The sequence below is a fragment of the Anthonomus grandis genome, chromosome 19 (genome assembly GCF_022605725.1).
Source record: "Anthonomus grandis grandis chromosome 19, icAntGran1.3, whole genome shotgun sequence".
NCBI lineage: Eukaryota > Metazoa > Arthropoda > Insecta > Coleoptera > Curculionidae > Anthonomus > Anthonomus grandis.
This window is the reverse complement of record NC_065564.1, coordinates 11,343,963-11,357,748: the sequence shown is the minus strand read 5'-3', so window position 1 is coordinate 11,357,748 and position 13,786 is coordinate 11,343,963. Positions and strand designations below refer to the sequence as shown.

At 31.9% G+C, this 13,786-nt stretch overlaps 1 protein-coding gene across 5 annotated transcripts in view; it reads left to right on the top strand.

Moving 5' to 3' along the window:
• Positions 1–13,786, top strand: part of LOC126747250 (otoferlin) — a 228,244-nt gene that overhangs the window by 41,019 nt on the left and 173,439 nt on the right. For all 5 annotated transcript variants that reach the window (XM_050455768.1, XM_050455771.1, XM_050455770.1 and 2 more), the window contains exon 12: positions 8,367–8,519. In XM_050455768.1, coding sequence (XP_050311725.1) covers positions 8,367–8,519 — 153 coding nt within the window. The remainder of the gene's footprint in view (positions 1–8,366; positions 8,520–13,786) is intronic.

Genomic DNA, 13,786 nt, shown 5'->3' with positions numbered 1-13,786 from the left:
CCCTTAAAGGAACATCTCGTACTAATATGATTACTCTTAAAACAATTTAGGCATAAATGTAATCCTTTTATTTCATTTATCCTTTCATATTCCTTTAAACCTAAAAATTTAGGACATCTGAATATTAAATGTCGATTGCCCTTACATATAGGACAAAGATTATTATGCCCTTTGTCACCCGAGCTACCCCCTTGACCTTCTGTAGCTACAAAACTATGAACACCCTTCGAGCCCTTGAACCCAGTAGACTTATTTTGTGAACTATTTGACCCAGTTAAAGAACCACCCTGACTTAACGATTTTTTATGAGACTCTAAATTTTCCAATACATGCCAACGTTCATTAACAAAATTAAAAAAATCTTGGCACTTAATATCACTTTGTTTGACACAAAATGTTTCCCATTCTCTCATGGAATGTATATCTAACTTGTTAGTAAACATGTAAATCAACAGGGTATTCCAACTGTCCACGGGTTCATTTAAACTTTTCAAGGCTCTGATATTTTTCTGAATACTGTCAGTTAGAGTGCGCAAATCATTAAGAACATTTTTCCCTACCATGGGTAACTCAAAAAGAGCCTTAACATGACTCTGAATTATAATTTTTTTATTTTCGAACCTATCTCGTAACAACTGAAAGGCAATATTATAATTTGCATCACTTATTTCAATAGAATGAACCACCTGAGCAGCCTCGCCCTTTAAGCAGGATTTCAAATAATAAAACTTCTGTACGGGCCCTAAAGAATTATTATTGTGAATTAAAGCCACAAAAGTATCATAAAAACTTAAACAAGAGTCATAGCTCCCACTAAAGGTGGGTAAATCTAGTGAAGGGAGCTTCACATAGTTTTGTTGAACATTATTTATATTATTTATTTCACTATTATTATTTATTTGAACATCACCTTTTGAAAGGTCCTTTAATCTTTCTTGAAATTTACATACAGTTTCAAAATAATTTTCTTCGAAATCTATTCTTTCCGAACCATCAGACGGCTCTATAAAATCGATACTTGATTGTAACTCTTCAAACTTGTCCCATAGAGTCTCACACCTTTTAAGGCGAGCCTCTATGATTAACTTGGACACAGACTCATCTACATTTGTAATAAAATTATTAAACTGATCCAATTGGGCACAAATTTGTAATTTATCACTAACTAATTTATTTAAATCTTCTTTATCTTGAGCAGTAGGCATTGTTGACAAATAAAATCTTACTTATTAAATTACAAAAATTATTATTTTATAGTTTTTGCGCAACACTCACAAATATTAATATTATTTATCACTTAGGTATATCTCGTTATTGTTTATTCTATTTACCTTATACTTACTACTTTATTTACTTTATAGGAATAACTTCCTTTATTTACTTATTAATTTATTATTAAATTTACATATTATTTATTTACCTACTTATTGTTTATTTTACATGAACTGTGAGAGGATGGGGAGGAAATATCTACTTACTTCTATTTCCTAAAAATAACTTACTTTATTTTAGTCAACACACTGACAGGCCTTCTTATTTATTTAAATTCTACTTATTTATTTTATTATTATTTATTCAAAGGCCCTTATCTATTTATTTGTTATTGCCCTATTTATTATTTTACTATTCTTATTTATTTATTGATGATTAATTAGTATTATTATTAATATCTATTAATATTAATTAATTATTATTATTTATTTATCGACTATTATTCGATATTTATTTATTTATTACTTCTATTTAGGTACCTATTATTAGTTATCCATTAATTACTTATATGGATCATATTTATTAAATTTATTATTTATTTATTAAGTTCTTATTTATTTTACTGTCAAGAAAATACCACTTAGAACGCACTACATAATAATTGACAACAGCCCTAACAAATATACCCTATTACATTATTATTGTATAAACTGTTTAAAAACTTACCCGACCGCTACTGACCTACCTACCATGATCCTTATTTATATTTACTTGACTTGACCGTAGGCAGTTTGTCGAGATCGACGGCTTTCGTTCTTCTCAATATATAGTGAAATCTGGAGTTCCCCAGGGAGCAAATTTGGGTCCTTTGTTGTTTATATTGTTTATTAACGATCTCGCATCAATCATCTCTTGTTATAAATTGCTTTTTGCCGACGATCTGAAAATTTACACTAAAATTAACTGTTTAGCCGACTGCCAACATCTTCAAGAAGTATTAAATAGTATTAATAGCTGGTGCCAGAATAACAGACTTTTTCGTAATGTATCAAAATGTTTTCTTGTTTCCTATTGTAGAAATAAAACTTCTATACAATATGATTACCATATACAGAATCTTCCTTTAACAAGATGCCATGAAATCAAGGATTTGGGTGTAACGTTTGATGAAAATTTTGACTTTAAAAGCCACATTCAGAATATTGTACTATCATCATCCAGGTCTTTGGGGTTTATTATTAGAAATTGTCGTAATTTTAACGATACCAGCGTGGTACTATTATTATATCAATCTTTTGTACGCTCAAGACTCGAGTATGCGTCACTTATATGGCATCCAATATATGAAACTGAAATCAAAAACGTTGAATATATACAACGCAGGTTTATAAAGTATTTGCACTATAGGGAAGATGGCGTTTATCCAGCCAGAGGCACTTGCCAAAATGCCATGCTTGGACGGTTCAATATGAAAACCTTACTCGATCGTCGTGTGATAACGGCTATAACTTTCTTATATAAGCTAGTAAACAACAAAATAGACTGCATTTCACTCCTAAATCAGATTCGGTACATTGTCCCAAGGATAAACTCCAGAAATTCTCGCACTTTTTATTGCAACAGGGCATTAAATAATATTTTCAAGAGAGCTCCGATTTTTTACATATCTAATTTGTTTAATACGCTTTGTAACTACAACATAGATCTATTTGTTGATACGCTATCTTCTGTGCTGAGGCTACTCAATCAATAACCTAGTATTACAACCTGTAAGTACCTGTCTAATGCTGTTTGTTATTTAGAAGTGTGGCATAAAGGTTTGTTGAGTTCTTTTTTTTTATTTTTCTTTTCTTTTTGTTTATTCTTTAAATTAGTTTTAACTGTTTTACTTTACTACTTTGTTTTTTTGCATTTAATTTTTATTCTGTTATTATTGTTTTGATTTGTATTTTTTTTTTCTGCATTTCCTGTAAGTGGGTGACCGTTGGAAATAAAGACTTATTTATTTATTTATTTATTTGACCTTTCAACTTGCAAAACACCAATTTCGTCATCATCCATTCAACCAAATGATAAATCGAATCCAGCGCTCTCATTCGCCAGAACAATTATTCGAATAAAAACGGTTGTTACCAAGCGGTATCAGGAGCCGACAGGTACGGATTCGGATTACGGATTACTGTTGCTATGCGGTGCCGGGCGCAGCCAAAGAAACGAGAATGATGCAATCCCAAATTTCACCAAAACTACAATTTCTAGGGCTAAATTGGGTATTTTCTTGCCTTCTGATCCAATATTTCATCACTTATTGCGACTTATCACGTCGGGGTCACCAAAAAATGTGAGGGACTTCGAGAATTCCACCCGTTACCTATTTTCTATTTCTCGTATTGATATCCATTTCACTGGGCCAATAAAACCCAATGCCACTTGCACTACACTTTATTTAGGACAATTTCACCCCAATCCCATTACAACCCCAATTAAAGACTAATTATTACACATGCACATTATTGCAAATCAAAGGCAACATTTCTCTTGACTCCTCGTCACCGACGACTACTCGACTCACTACTCTCTCAGGATAGGCCCTTACAAGCCGGTGTCATAACAGGCGGGCGGGGTGGTTTCCTTTATTACATAGCGCCGCTGTGAAGAACAGTGGCGTAACAAATTGAAATAAATTTTGTTTATATTTTTTGTCGATTTAAATTGAATTACGCAACATTCGTAGTATGCAATAATCTAGTACCTAAGTGTAGTCTGAGGTCAAGTTACTCTACATCGGAGTAGAGTAACTTGATAAGATTCTCAATTAAGTCTGTATCACTATGGATATATATAATAAAATAAAATGGCTTATAAGTTTGATATACCCATCTATTTTTATTATCAGCATCGGATATTAGTAGTTGTCGTAGCAATCATACTTTTTGTTTCTTTTTTTTCTAATTAATTCACTAAAATTGCACATATAATTGAACCAGTAATTTTCTCCGATGGACACAGTTTGCATTAACAAAATAAACTTGTGTCTGAAATACAGTAATGTACGACTGTTAAATCCGCAAAGGAATTTAATTATTTAATTTATTTTCTATTTTGTTTCATCTTCTTCATTGGAAGTCATAGCCGTTCATTAATTTTTTTCTTACATATTTCATTCTATGCCGCGTTAAAAATACTTATAGCTTAATAACTTACCGATGATTTTAACCTACAAAAAAAATAGCTTGTAATAGCTTAAATAGCTTGTAATAGCTTAAAATCATCGGTACCAGTGAGCATTAGAGAAACCTTTTCCTATTAAATTTTTTGTTCCGTATTTTTCGTGGTGTAAAATTACATAGACAATAATTGGTGTGAGAAGCAGAGAGGTACCTCCATAAAGGAAGATGAATCAGAACAAGGTAGGCCTAGGCCTTCAACAGTATTTTCGGGTATTTCGTATTTTATTTAAGTGCGATTTATTTTTTGTGTGGTCCACTATCGAAGGTAAAGCTTTTGCCTTAAATATATATATTCTTAAATTTCGCGATAACGACAAAAATTTAATAAATGGTCGATAATACTCAATTATTTCCAACTATATACATAACTAACCCTAACCATTGGCTTTGCTCGCATAGAAGAAGAATGAATGAATAGACTTTAAGTAAGTAGTACCGAATGATGCCACATCATATGACTCTATTGTTTAACATTCATGTAATGTTTTGCAATCAAGTTCAATTGTAAAATCAATTGTAATTGCAAAATCAAAGATGAATCCGCGATTCAAGCCATACCTATAACCGTCCTCGGGTAAAAAGTGCGCCTTTTTTCGCATTATTCCACAGTGCAGTTTATGCGTAATGCTTTCACTGGGAAAGTATATTTACATTTATACAGGGTGAGTTGGGAGGAACGCACCAAACTCCAGGTGAAAATAATTTTTAAATCTCAAATTATAGCGTAATTAAAATATTTTTAAAATTTGCTTGCTTCGTATATAAATGCTGTAGGCACCGATTGTTTAATCTGTTTTGTTGTTCTGACATTAGTATTAGCGAGTTTGACGCTTTGTTTTTGGAGTTTGTAAGTCGTATAAAATGCCACACATCTATTCTAATTTAAAATATATCAAATATGGTTTTGATTAGGACTTTTGTAATGGAAATACTACAGCTACAGTTTAACAAGACCGTCGACGTGTTTTACACCAGAAAAAATCGGTTAAAAATGTACTTATCAAAGTCTTTAACAAACTTTGCGTGACCGAAACTCTACTCAGTACTAACATAAATATTTTGAATTTGGTATAAGATGATGCAAGCGACCAGCTTACGAAGAATTGCTACTTAATTGGTCATTCCACAGAAAAGAGTAATCAACAGGCTTCAGGAGCAAGGTTTATATCTATACTAGGCAACAGTCGAAACAAATTTTCACTGCAAGTGTGCGGTAAATGCATGGTGTGGTATGGTCGACCGTTGTTTAGCAGTTATTCCACGCCATATTTCTATTATGCTTGTAATAGCAGTTTTGAGCCTTTTGTAGTTAAATAGATAAACCTTTTTGTAGAATAGAAACATTTTGTTAAAATATTAAGTAAATTAAAGGTGAAAATAATTTAAAAAGAAGAATAAGATAGAATTATAAGAAAAATAATTGTTTATACATCACCCTAGTATTTTAATCAGGCCTGTGCTCTACATAGATATCCCTTGACCATCAAATGACATCAGCCAAGCACTTCCTCGTTTCTACTTTCCCAGAGCCCTCACCACCAAGATCATCTACGGATACTTAGTCAGGCAACAGGGCCCCCACCACCGTAGCCAGGGGAAGCATTTTTCAATTTTAAATAACTTGGCGCGCTGGAACGACGCTAATTTTAAAGAGAATGCGGACATTGATTATAGCAACTACATCGTCTCTTAATGTTCTGGTCAAAGACCTATAGTCTATGAAAAAGTTTTCTTAACTTTGCCTGCTGGCCAAGCTGAGTATTTGCGGCAGTAAGTAAGGACATGCAGGAGATTCTCGGTATTGGAGTACATTCTGGCTATTAGAGGAAATCCAGGTGGGCTTGGTGAGCAAACAAACTTTTCAGGCTTACTACTGAGTATGGTTCTATACAATATTATCACCCAACGGTATATAAAAAATGTAAATTTATAGACTTATAACAGTAAGGACCTAAAAAAGTGTTTCCAGAATAAACGATTTAATCAATTTACAAAATTTATTTTATTAAGTGCTCAAAATGTGATCAGTTATTCGCGAGACAATAATAAAGTCTATTTTAAACTTTTTCACGAATATTGGCAGGTGTTTTTTTTCGCTAATATCTCTACATTCGCTAATAATGCGATGCTTTAAATCATTATTATTTTCAGGTCGGGTTTTAAAAACGTTTCCTTTTAAATACCCCCAAAGGAACAATCTAATGGTGTTAAGTCTGGCCCGCAGCCATTCAGTTGTACCACACTTGCCAATCCGTATCCCTGGAAACTGTTTATTAAGCCACTCTTGAACTGTCAAAGCGTATTGCGGGGGAGCTCTATCTTGTTGGAAATACAAATTACTTTTGTTTCATATCTTAACACTATTTTCATTCACTTAGTTTTCCAAATATTGGACGATTGAAGGATATATTGTATTATTCGAGGAGGTTCAAAAAAATTTATCCAATTTGCTATATTGTTTGTAATTAAAAATAATGTTATTGTAAGTAGCCACTTGAAATGCCAAAGTATGCGGTTGATAAAATATCAATTTTTTCCGGAAATTATTGCTTACTATTCGCTTATAAGTTAACCAAATTAGTTTTTCGGTCTGGTTAAATAGGAGATTGTATGCTCTTTAAAATAATGTATTACACTTCGGGTAGCCATTTAAATTACAAAAGTTGGAAGTCGATAAAATATCTATAATTTTCAGACATTTTTGGTCACTATTCGCTGGTACGTCAACTGATTTCATTTTTGTTGGCAGTGCTGCTTACAATGATGTATCACATGATGGGGGTTACCATTTGACATATTATAATGAGATTTCTATGTTAATCAACGTCAAATGTTTTTTATGTTATTTGTTTAAATGTATTGGTTTAAATTAGGTTTACCCTCTATTATTTTATATGCAACTTAAAAGTAAAAGAATAATGAATGTGCTTTGTGTGTTGTCTAACTTAGAAAATAAGATAGATTAGAAATTAAGAATTAAGAGATAAGACTTTGTACACAATAATATTTTGTTAGTTACAAATAAAGCTATTTTTTGACTTTAACTTTGATTACCTAAAGGTAAGGAGGTGATTGAGAGAACTTTGTTAAATATAAAATTAAACGTCCTCCTGTATATCTAGATTATTAAGGGTGGATCGTTTTGAAATGAAAACACTGTATAACTGTCCAAGCGCTGTCCCCAGCCACCCTCTTCTCGGAGCACCACACTTTAACCAGAAGTCCCTCTTTTATGAGCTGGAATGCTGGTTAAAGTTAAAAGACTATTCTCTGGAGTCTGACTAGCATGAAAATAGTGGCGCTGCAAAGGTTAACGTGGCGTCACCCTCTGCCAGGGCCATAAACTCCCTGGATGCTGAACCTTAGGTCGAGGCTAACCGGTAACTGCAGTTGCAAGATGGAAAGAGGCTTATTTAACTGGTTTAAGGATAAGCCTGCAGTTCGCCGCGTAGTAAGCAAATGTCGGGACCGGGATAGAGTTCACCTTTGAGGTCACCACGCACGGGTGTCTGCGGCCCTCCTTAACACTACTCTCTAAAGTCAGTTGGAAGATGAGCGGGTTAAGCGAGCAGCCCTGTTGCATTACTCCCTGTTTCTCTAGTGATAATTTTGCAATCCTGTTATAAATAGGACCTTAACAATATCAATGAAGTTCTAGGAAATGCCTATATCGATGAAAAAAGACAAAAGCTTTTAAAATGGTCATTGGCCCCAATCAAATCTTTCTGGCTTATAGCGGTTCATTCACCATATAAAACGTTTAGTGTTTAATATTTTTTAATTTTTCGCTTTTTATTCATATTTATAATCGTATATAACTTAACCTATTTTTTTTGTGAACGTCTATAAGGTGTGTTTTTTTGTTTTTTTTTCTACCTTTAAACTTTTTTATGCATAAAATTTTTATATTATAAATTGTTTCAGGCACAACCTTGTTGGCCAGATATTTTTCTTTGGATGATAAGCAACAATAAGAAAGTTGCATGTCTAAGAGTACCAGCCAGGAAAATTGTATATTCACAAATAGAGGAGGAAAAGGGTGAATTTTGTGGGCAAGTTCGTCCAATGTTGTTTATAGTAAGTTTATTTTTTAATTTAGATCTTAATGTTGAAGAAGTACTTCATTCTTGTAGTAGAGTTAATAGATTAATGGGTAACTAAAGATACTTCGGTCTTTCTCCACTAAATTTATTTAAAATTTTAATCCTACATGTTTCGGACATATAACATGTCCATCATTAGGGATAACAAATTAAGAGGGTTCCGTATACATCTTACAGATCTAGACGAGGTTAAAAGGTTAAAACGAATTAAGATACATGAGAATGAGACCAAACATGAATTTACAAAAACTTTAAAATAAATAATAATTAAAGTAAATGATAATTGTTTTGTAAACAAGAACTGAGAATAAAAGAACCATATAAATTTTCATCAAATTGTTGAAATTGTTTGAGAGTAAAAATATTAGTAGTTAAATTTTCAAACTATCAAATAAATTGTTTAATAGTTTGAAAATTTATATGGTTCTTTTGTTCTAAAAATAATTCTAGTTGTGAAAGGATTAGTATCATCTTTAGATCGCATTAAACTGCAAACAGAAACTCAGTCAGAGATGTGTAATTATTTTAGGTATTATGGTATGATTTATTTCAAGTGCCGCATTGGTACCGTTTGAGTTTTATTACTAAAAGATTTTATTTCTTAATGTTTTTTTTTGTTTTTTTGTTTCTTTAAGACAGTAAGTTTATTGAATAAATTATACCAGTATTATATGCATTAGCAAAAAATTTCGTTAAAAAATCTAAAAAAATCTTCTGGGTTTTTTAAATTATTTTATTTCCATGTAAATAAACCAAATATATTGTTCCTCCATAAATAATTTGTATATTATATAAACAGCATAATATTTTTGATAATTTCAAAAATAACGCGGATTAATATTTTGCGGGCTATAGATAATGTACAGGGTGGCCGTTTTATTAGGGGCCTATACCTTTTCTCAGAATCTACAGGCTGGGCAAAAAAAATTCTTACAGAAGTGTTTTCGTTTTAAGCGAATTTTTAAATTATTTGAGTTTCATCAATACAGGGTGTTCAAAAAGTGCTGCACCGACTTTAACACCAGAATTTTAAATCCCATTTAAAATTCTGGTGTTAAAGTCGTTAAAAAGTTAAAATCCCTGTCTAAAGAGGTATTATGTTCCTATATCGAAGTAGTTCGGTTTCGGAAATAAAAGCAATTTTCTGTAAAAAGCGGAATATTTTGACATATTTGCTTTAGTTGGCCATGAAAGGTCATGATGAAACATGTAACAAAAAAAAGACATGACTTCATCAGTCATTTTTTTAAATGAAATGCTATATTTTTTATTGCATTTATGAAATATAGGCGAAATTCCTAGCAAGTTTCGTATAACACACCTTATCTCAAAACTCAACTGTTTCCAACCAACTTAACCAACAAGAAAGCAAATAAGCACGTCTATTTACAAATTAAGATAAATTGGAGGATAAAATGTTATAAACTGTAAAAACTCTTATTAATGTATCAAGTATTCAAACTGATCCCCATTTACTTTTTCGCAGAAAGCAAGACGGTTTACAAACTCATGTGAAGCACTATCAATTATTTCGGGTGATATACGTCTAATTTCATATCTAATTCTATTTTTCAAATCTTCTATGTTGCTTGGCTTCTCAATATAAACTTTACTTTTCAGGTACTCCCATAAAAAATAGTCCCAGGGATTTAGGTCTGGTGTACTGCCTGCTGAAACTACAAATTATGTGTAGGGACAGCAGGGTCTTGTTCGTCTGGGTATAGGGCAGCCAAAGCACGGATAAGATCTTCTTGAAGAAAATCAAATAGCGTTGTCCTGTTAAGTTTTGTTCGAAAAAGTATGGCCCTATTATTTTATTTTCCACGATACCAGCCCAAACATTAATAGATATTCGGTACTGTGTATGAGCCTCAGTTACCCAGTATGCATTTGAAACTGACCAGTACCGACAATTTTGCGGATTTACGACACCGTTTAAACAAAAAGTTGCTTCGGAGAAGGAAGAGCTGGAGAACGTGCTGGCCACTGAATTAATGGACTGTTTCGTCCTATCCATCGATTCGGATAATTCTGATTTAGCCGATTCCGCACTACCACTGCATTGTGGATAGGCGCACCGTCAAATTGTATGTGTAAGTTTTTTGTTTCGGCTAACGGCAAATCATCGATTACGTCACTAAAATCACCTTCCAGGAATCGAAGAAAATTAAGTCCAGTTAGATTTTCATTAAAGAAAAACGGCCCGATTATACGTTCGTTATTGTATCACCCAATGGGGATTTACGTTACTCCACATTCTAATATTTTGAGATGACACAATGCCGTTTGTAGTAAATGTTGCCTCATCGATGTATAAAATATTTTTCAAAAATGTAGGGTTAGCCAAATACTCGCCTTGTAACCACAAAGAATATTCCATCCTGCGTTCTTCATCCCCGTGTCCCAAAGCAAGCTTCTTGTTATTTTTCTTTAAACACCTCCATAATTGATTGAAAATATTTAAGTTGGCGCACTAGCAACTCTAATGCTAGATTGGGGATTAGCATTAAAGTATTCAAGAATTATTTGGTTATTATTATTTGATCGATTACGATGTAAATGAGGATGTACGCCGCCTACTGAACCAGACTGATCAAACCCGTAGTTTATTCTGGCTATTGTTGAATGGTGGATGTTTTTACCAGGATGTCTCCTGTTAAATTCCGCCGCAGCTTCACGAAATGTTCTAACTCCATCGCCAACTAGCCGCACTACTTCAACTCTTTTGTTTAAATTATAATATCCCATAATTGTTTGACAGGCAGTCAAAATGAACTAAATGCATGAAAACTTTGACAAACTGTCAGGAACATTTTCTTTCATAGCATACTTGGGTAAAATTCTCACAAAATAATTTTTAACCAGACACAATCATATCTTTGGAATTTAACAAACAAACTCATAAAAAAACAAACAAATTGAGCCCAAAATAGTATGATAATATGATCGATTGTTGTTAATTAAAGGATGTTTCCAACCTTTGTGTTCTCAAGACGCATGCCAGTTAGCCAAAAATTAAAAAAATATTCGTATTTGATTAGAATGTTATTGCGCCTTTTAAAAATATTTGACTCCAATTTATTTCAACACCCTGTATACTATCATAATCCAATTTGGTACACTTATGTTTTAAGTGGTCCTGAATAATAATCCAGTACCATTTTTCAAAAATAAATATCGCTAATACTACTTCTCGATTTTTCGCACTTCAAACTTGAATACAGTAGGCCATGACCTGCTTTCTCTAAATGTCGAACTTGGCTCATAAGTGCGATATTTGACCATCTATCCAACAAAAAAAAGTTTTTGAAAATTGGTCAAGAAACAAAAATTTTAGAGGGGTGGCTAACCCTTAAGTGGGACACACTGTATATATCGTTTTGTAAGCTAAAGAAGTTTTTGTACTCTTCAGGAAAGCTACCCCTGCAGCTTTTAAGGGTAAATCACTTGGTAAATTAACTGAATTATCGGCTGCTGTGTTTTTAATTAGTGCATGAAATCCTAATAAAAAAAATATTTTTACACACATACTTAATTTAATAAGTATTAGGTATAAATAAAGCTTATATGAGTAACACTAATACTTTTGTGCCAAAGCTGTATGTTTTACACACAGCCCAAGCACAAGTTTTAAAAGGTTGTTTTTTTAGCTTACATAATGTAGTAAATAATCATACTCTATAAATATACTAGAAAAATATATTTAAAAAAAATTACCTTTGAGGTAGAGCTAATTTTTTTAATCTGGCTACTGATAATATTATGTCCCTTATATAAGAAACCACTTCTAAGTTGATTTCCATTAATGAAATCCATTGTTCCCTTTAAGCATGGTCATTAGGCAATCTATAATAAGTATTTGATATTTAATCAAAAAGCAAAAAAAAATACAGTAATAAATTAATATGTGGTGCCAATTACTATATATATTATTGTTAGTTGCATTAAGGTAAAACGTAAAACAAAAAAAATAATCGACCAAACTTTAGGGAAAGACAAAATTAACTTTATATGTAGATATCAATATCTAAATAAATTTCAAAATTCTTCAAAGGCAATAAAAAATTAGTAATTTCTATATTAATATCTATATTAACGTCTATATTAAAAAACATAACTACATATAGATAGGTACAGTCAACAAAATTGAAAATGTCCCTCGCTCCGTGGCTCTTTACCCATTTACACGTAATTTAAGCACAATTTGGATACACTGTATGAATGAAGAAAGTATAGCGGCATTTTTCGGAAATAAGTAACGGGGGCTGATGCGGGGGCAGCTTATGCGATCGATGCCGTTATACAATGTTACATTTGTAACATTGTCTGTAAGGTACCATTCTAAATTTTAAGATCTATTTTTAAGGAGGGTTTTTCCATATTAATTGGCGGCACGGGGATGCAGTATAAGGTGGTAATTATAAATAAATTTGATGGTAAGTAGTATTGTAATGTCGTTTGTGTTTATAAGTGCCTCGAGTCTATTTACGTGTTTAATTTTTTTAATTTTTTAAAGTGTTTTATGAAATATTTTTTTAATTTTTCATAATGCCAAGATTGCCTGGACAGAGGGAGAGTACCATGGAAATACGTACTAGAATTATTGTTATGCATGAGATGGGTGCCACCTTACGAGAAATAGCAATAGCTACGGATCTTTCAGTAAGCTTTTTTTTGTATGCATTTCGTTTAAATTTTTTGTTAGGTAAAATCTATTTAAACTAAACTATGAAATTTGTCAAAAATCTTCAAAAATTCTCTTTAACTTTCATTTAAAAAAAAAGGTTTGTTTTTATACGGAACCAACTTTTTTGTGATATCCCGAAATAAGCTAATAAATTTAATAGATCAAAAACGAAAATTATTATCTCATCGTCCCGGGAATCTATTCAAATAGGAGTGATTTCGAGGGTAATTTATAATTTTTTCATTAAATTTTTTATTTAGAAAAATAGCTGAAAATTACATATTTTAAGTTTAATTTATCGATAGATATCTAAAAAAGTTATAAAACTTACCTATATTTTTTAACAAAGAAAAATATACATGTTATTGGGTCTATCAAAATAAAAAATGTTTTTGTTTTATTTTTAAAGTAAAATCATTTTACATATGATTGATTGTTTTTTTTTTGAGGTAGTATTTTTTAAATCCAAGCAACCCTTATACAGGGCGAGTTTTTTAAAGTGTTGCAACGCGATATCTTGAAAACATTCAAGTTTTTTCTAAATATTTAAAAAA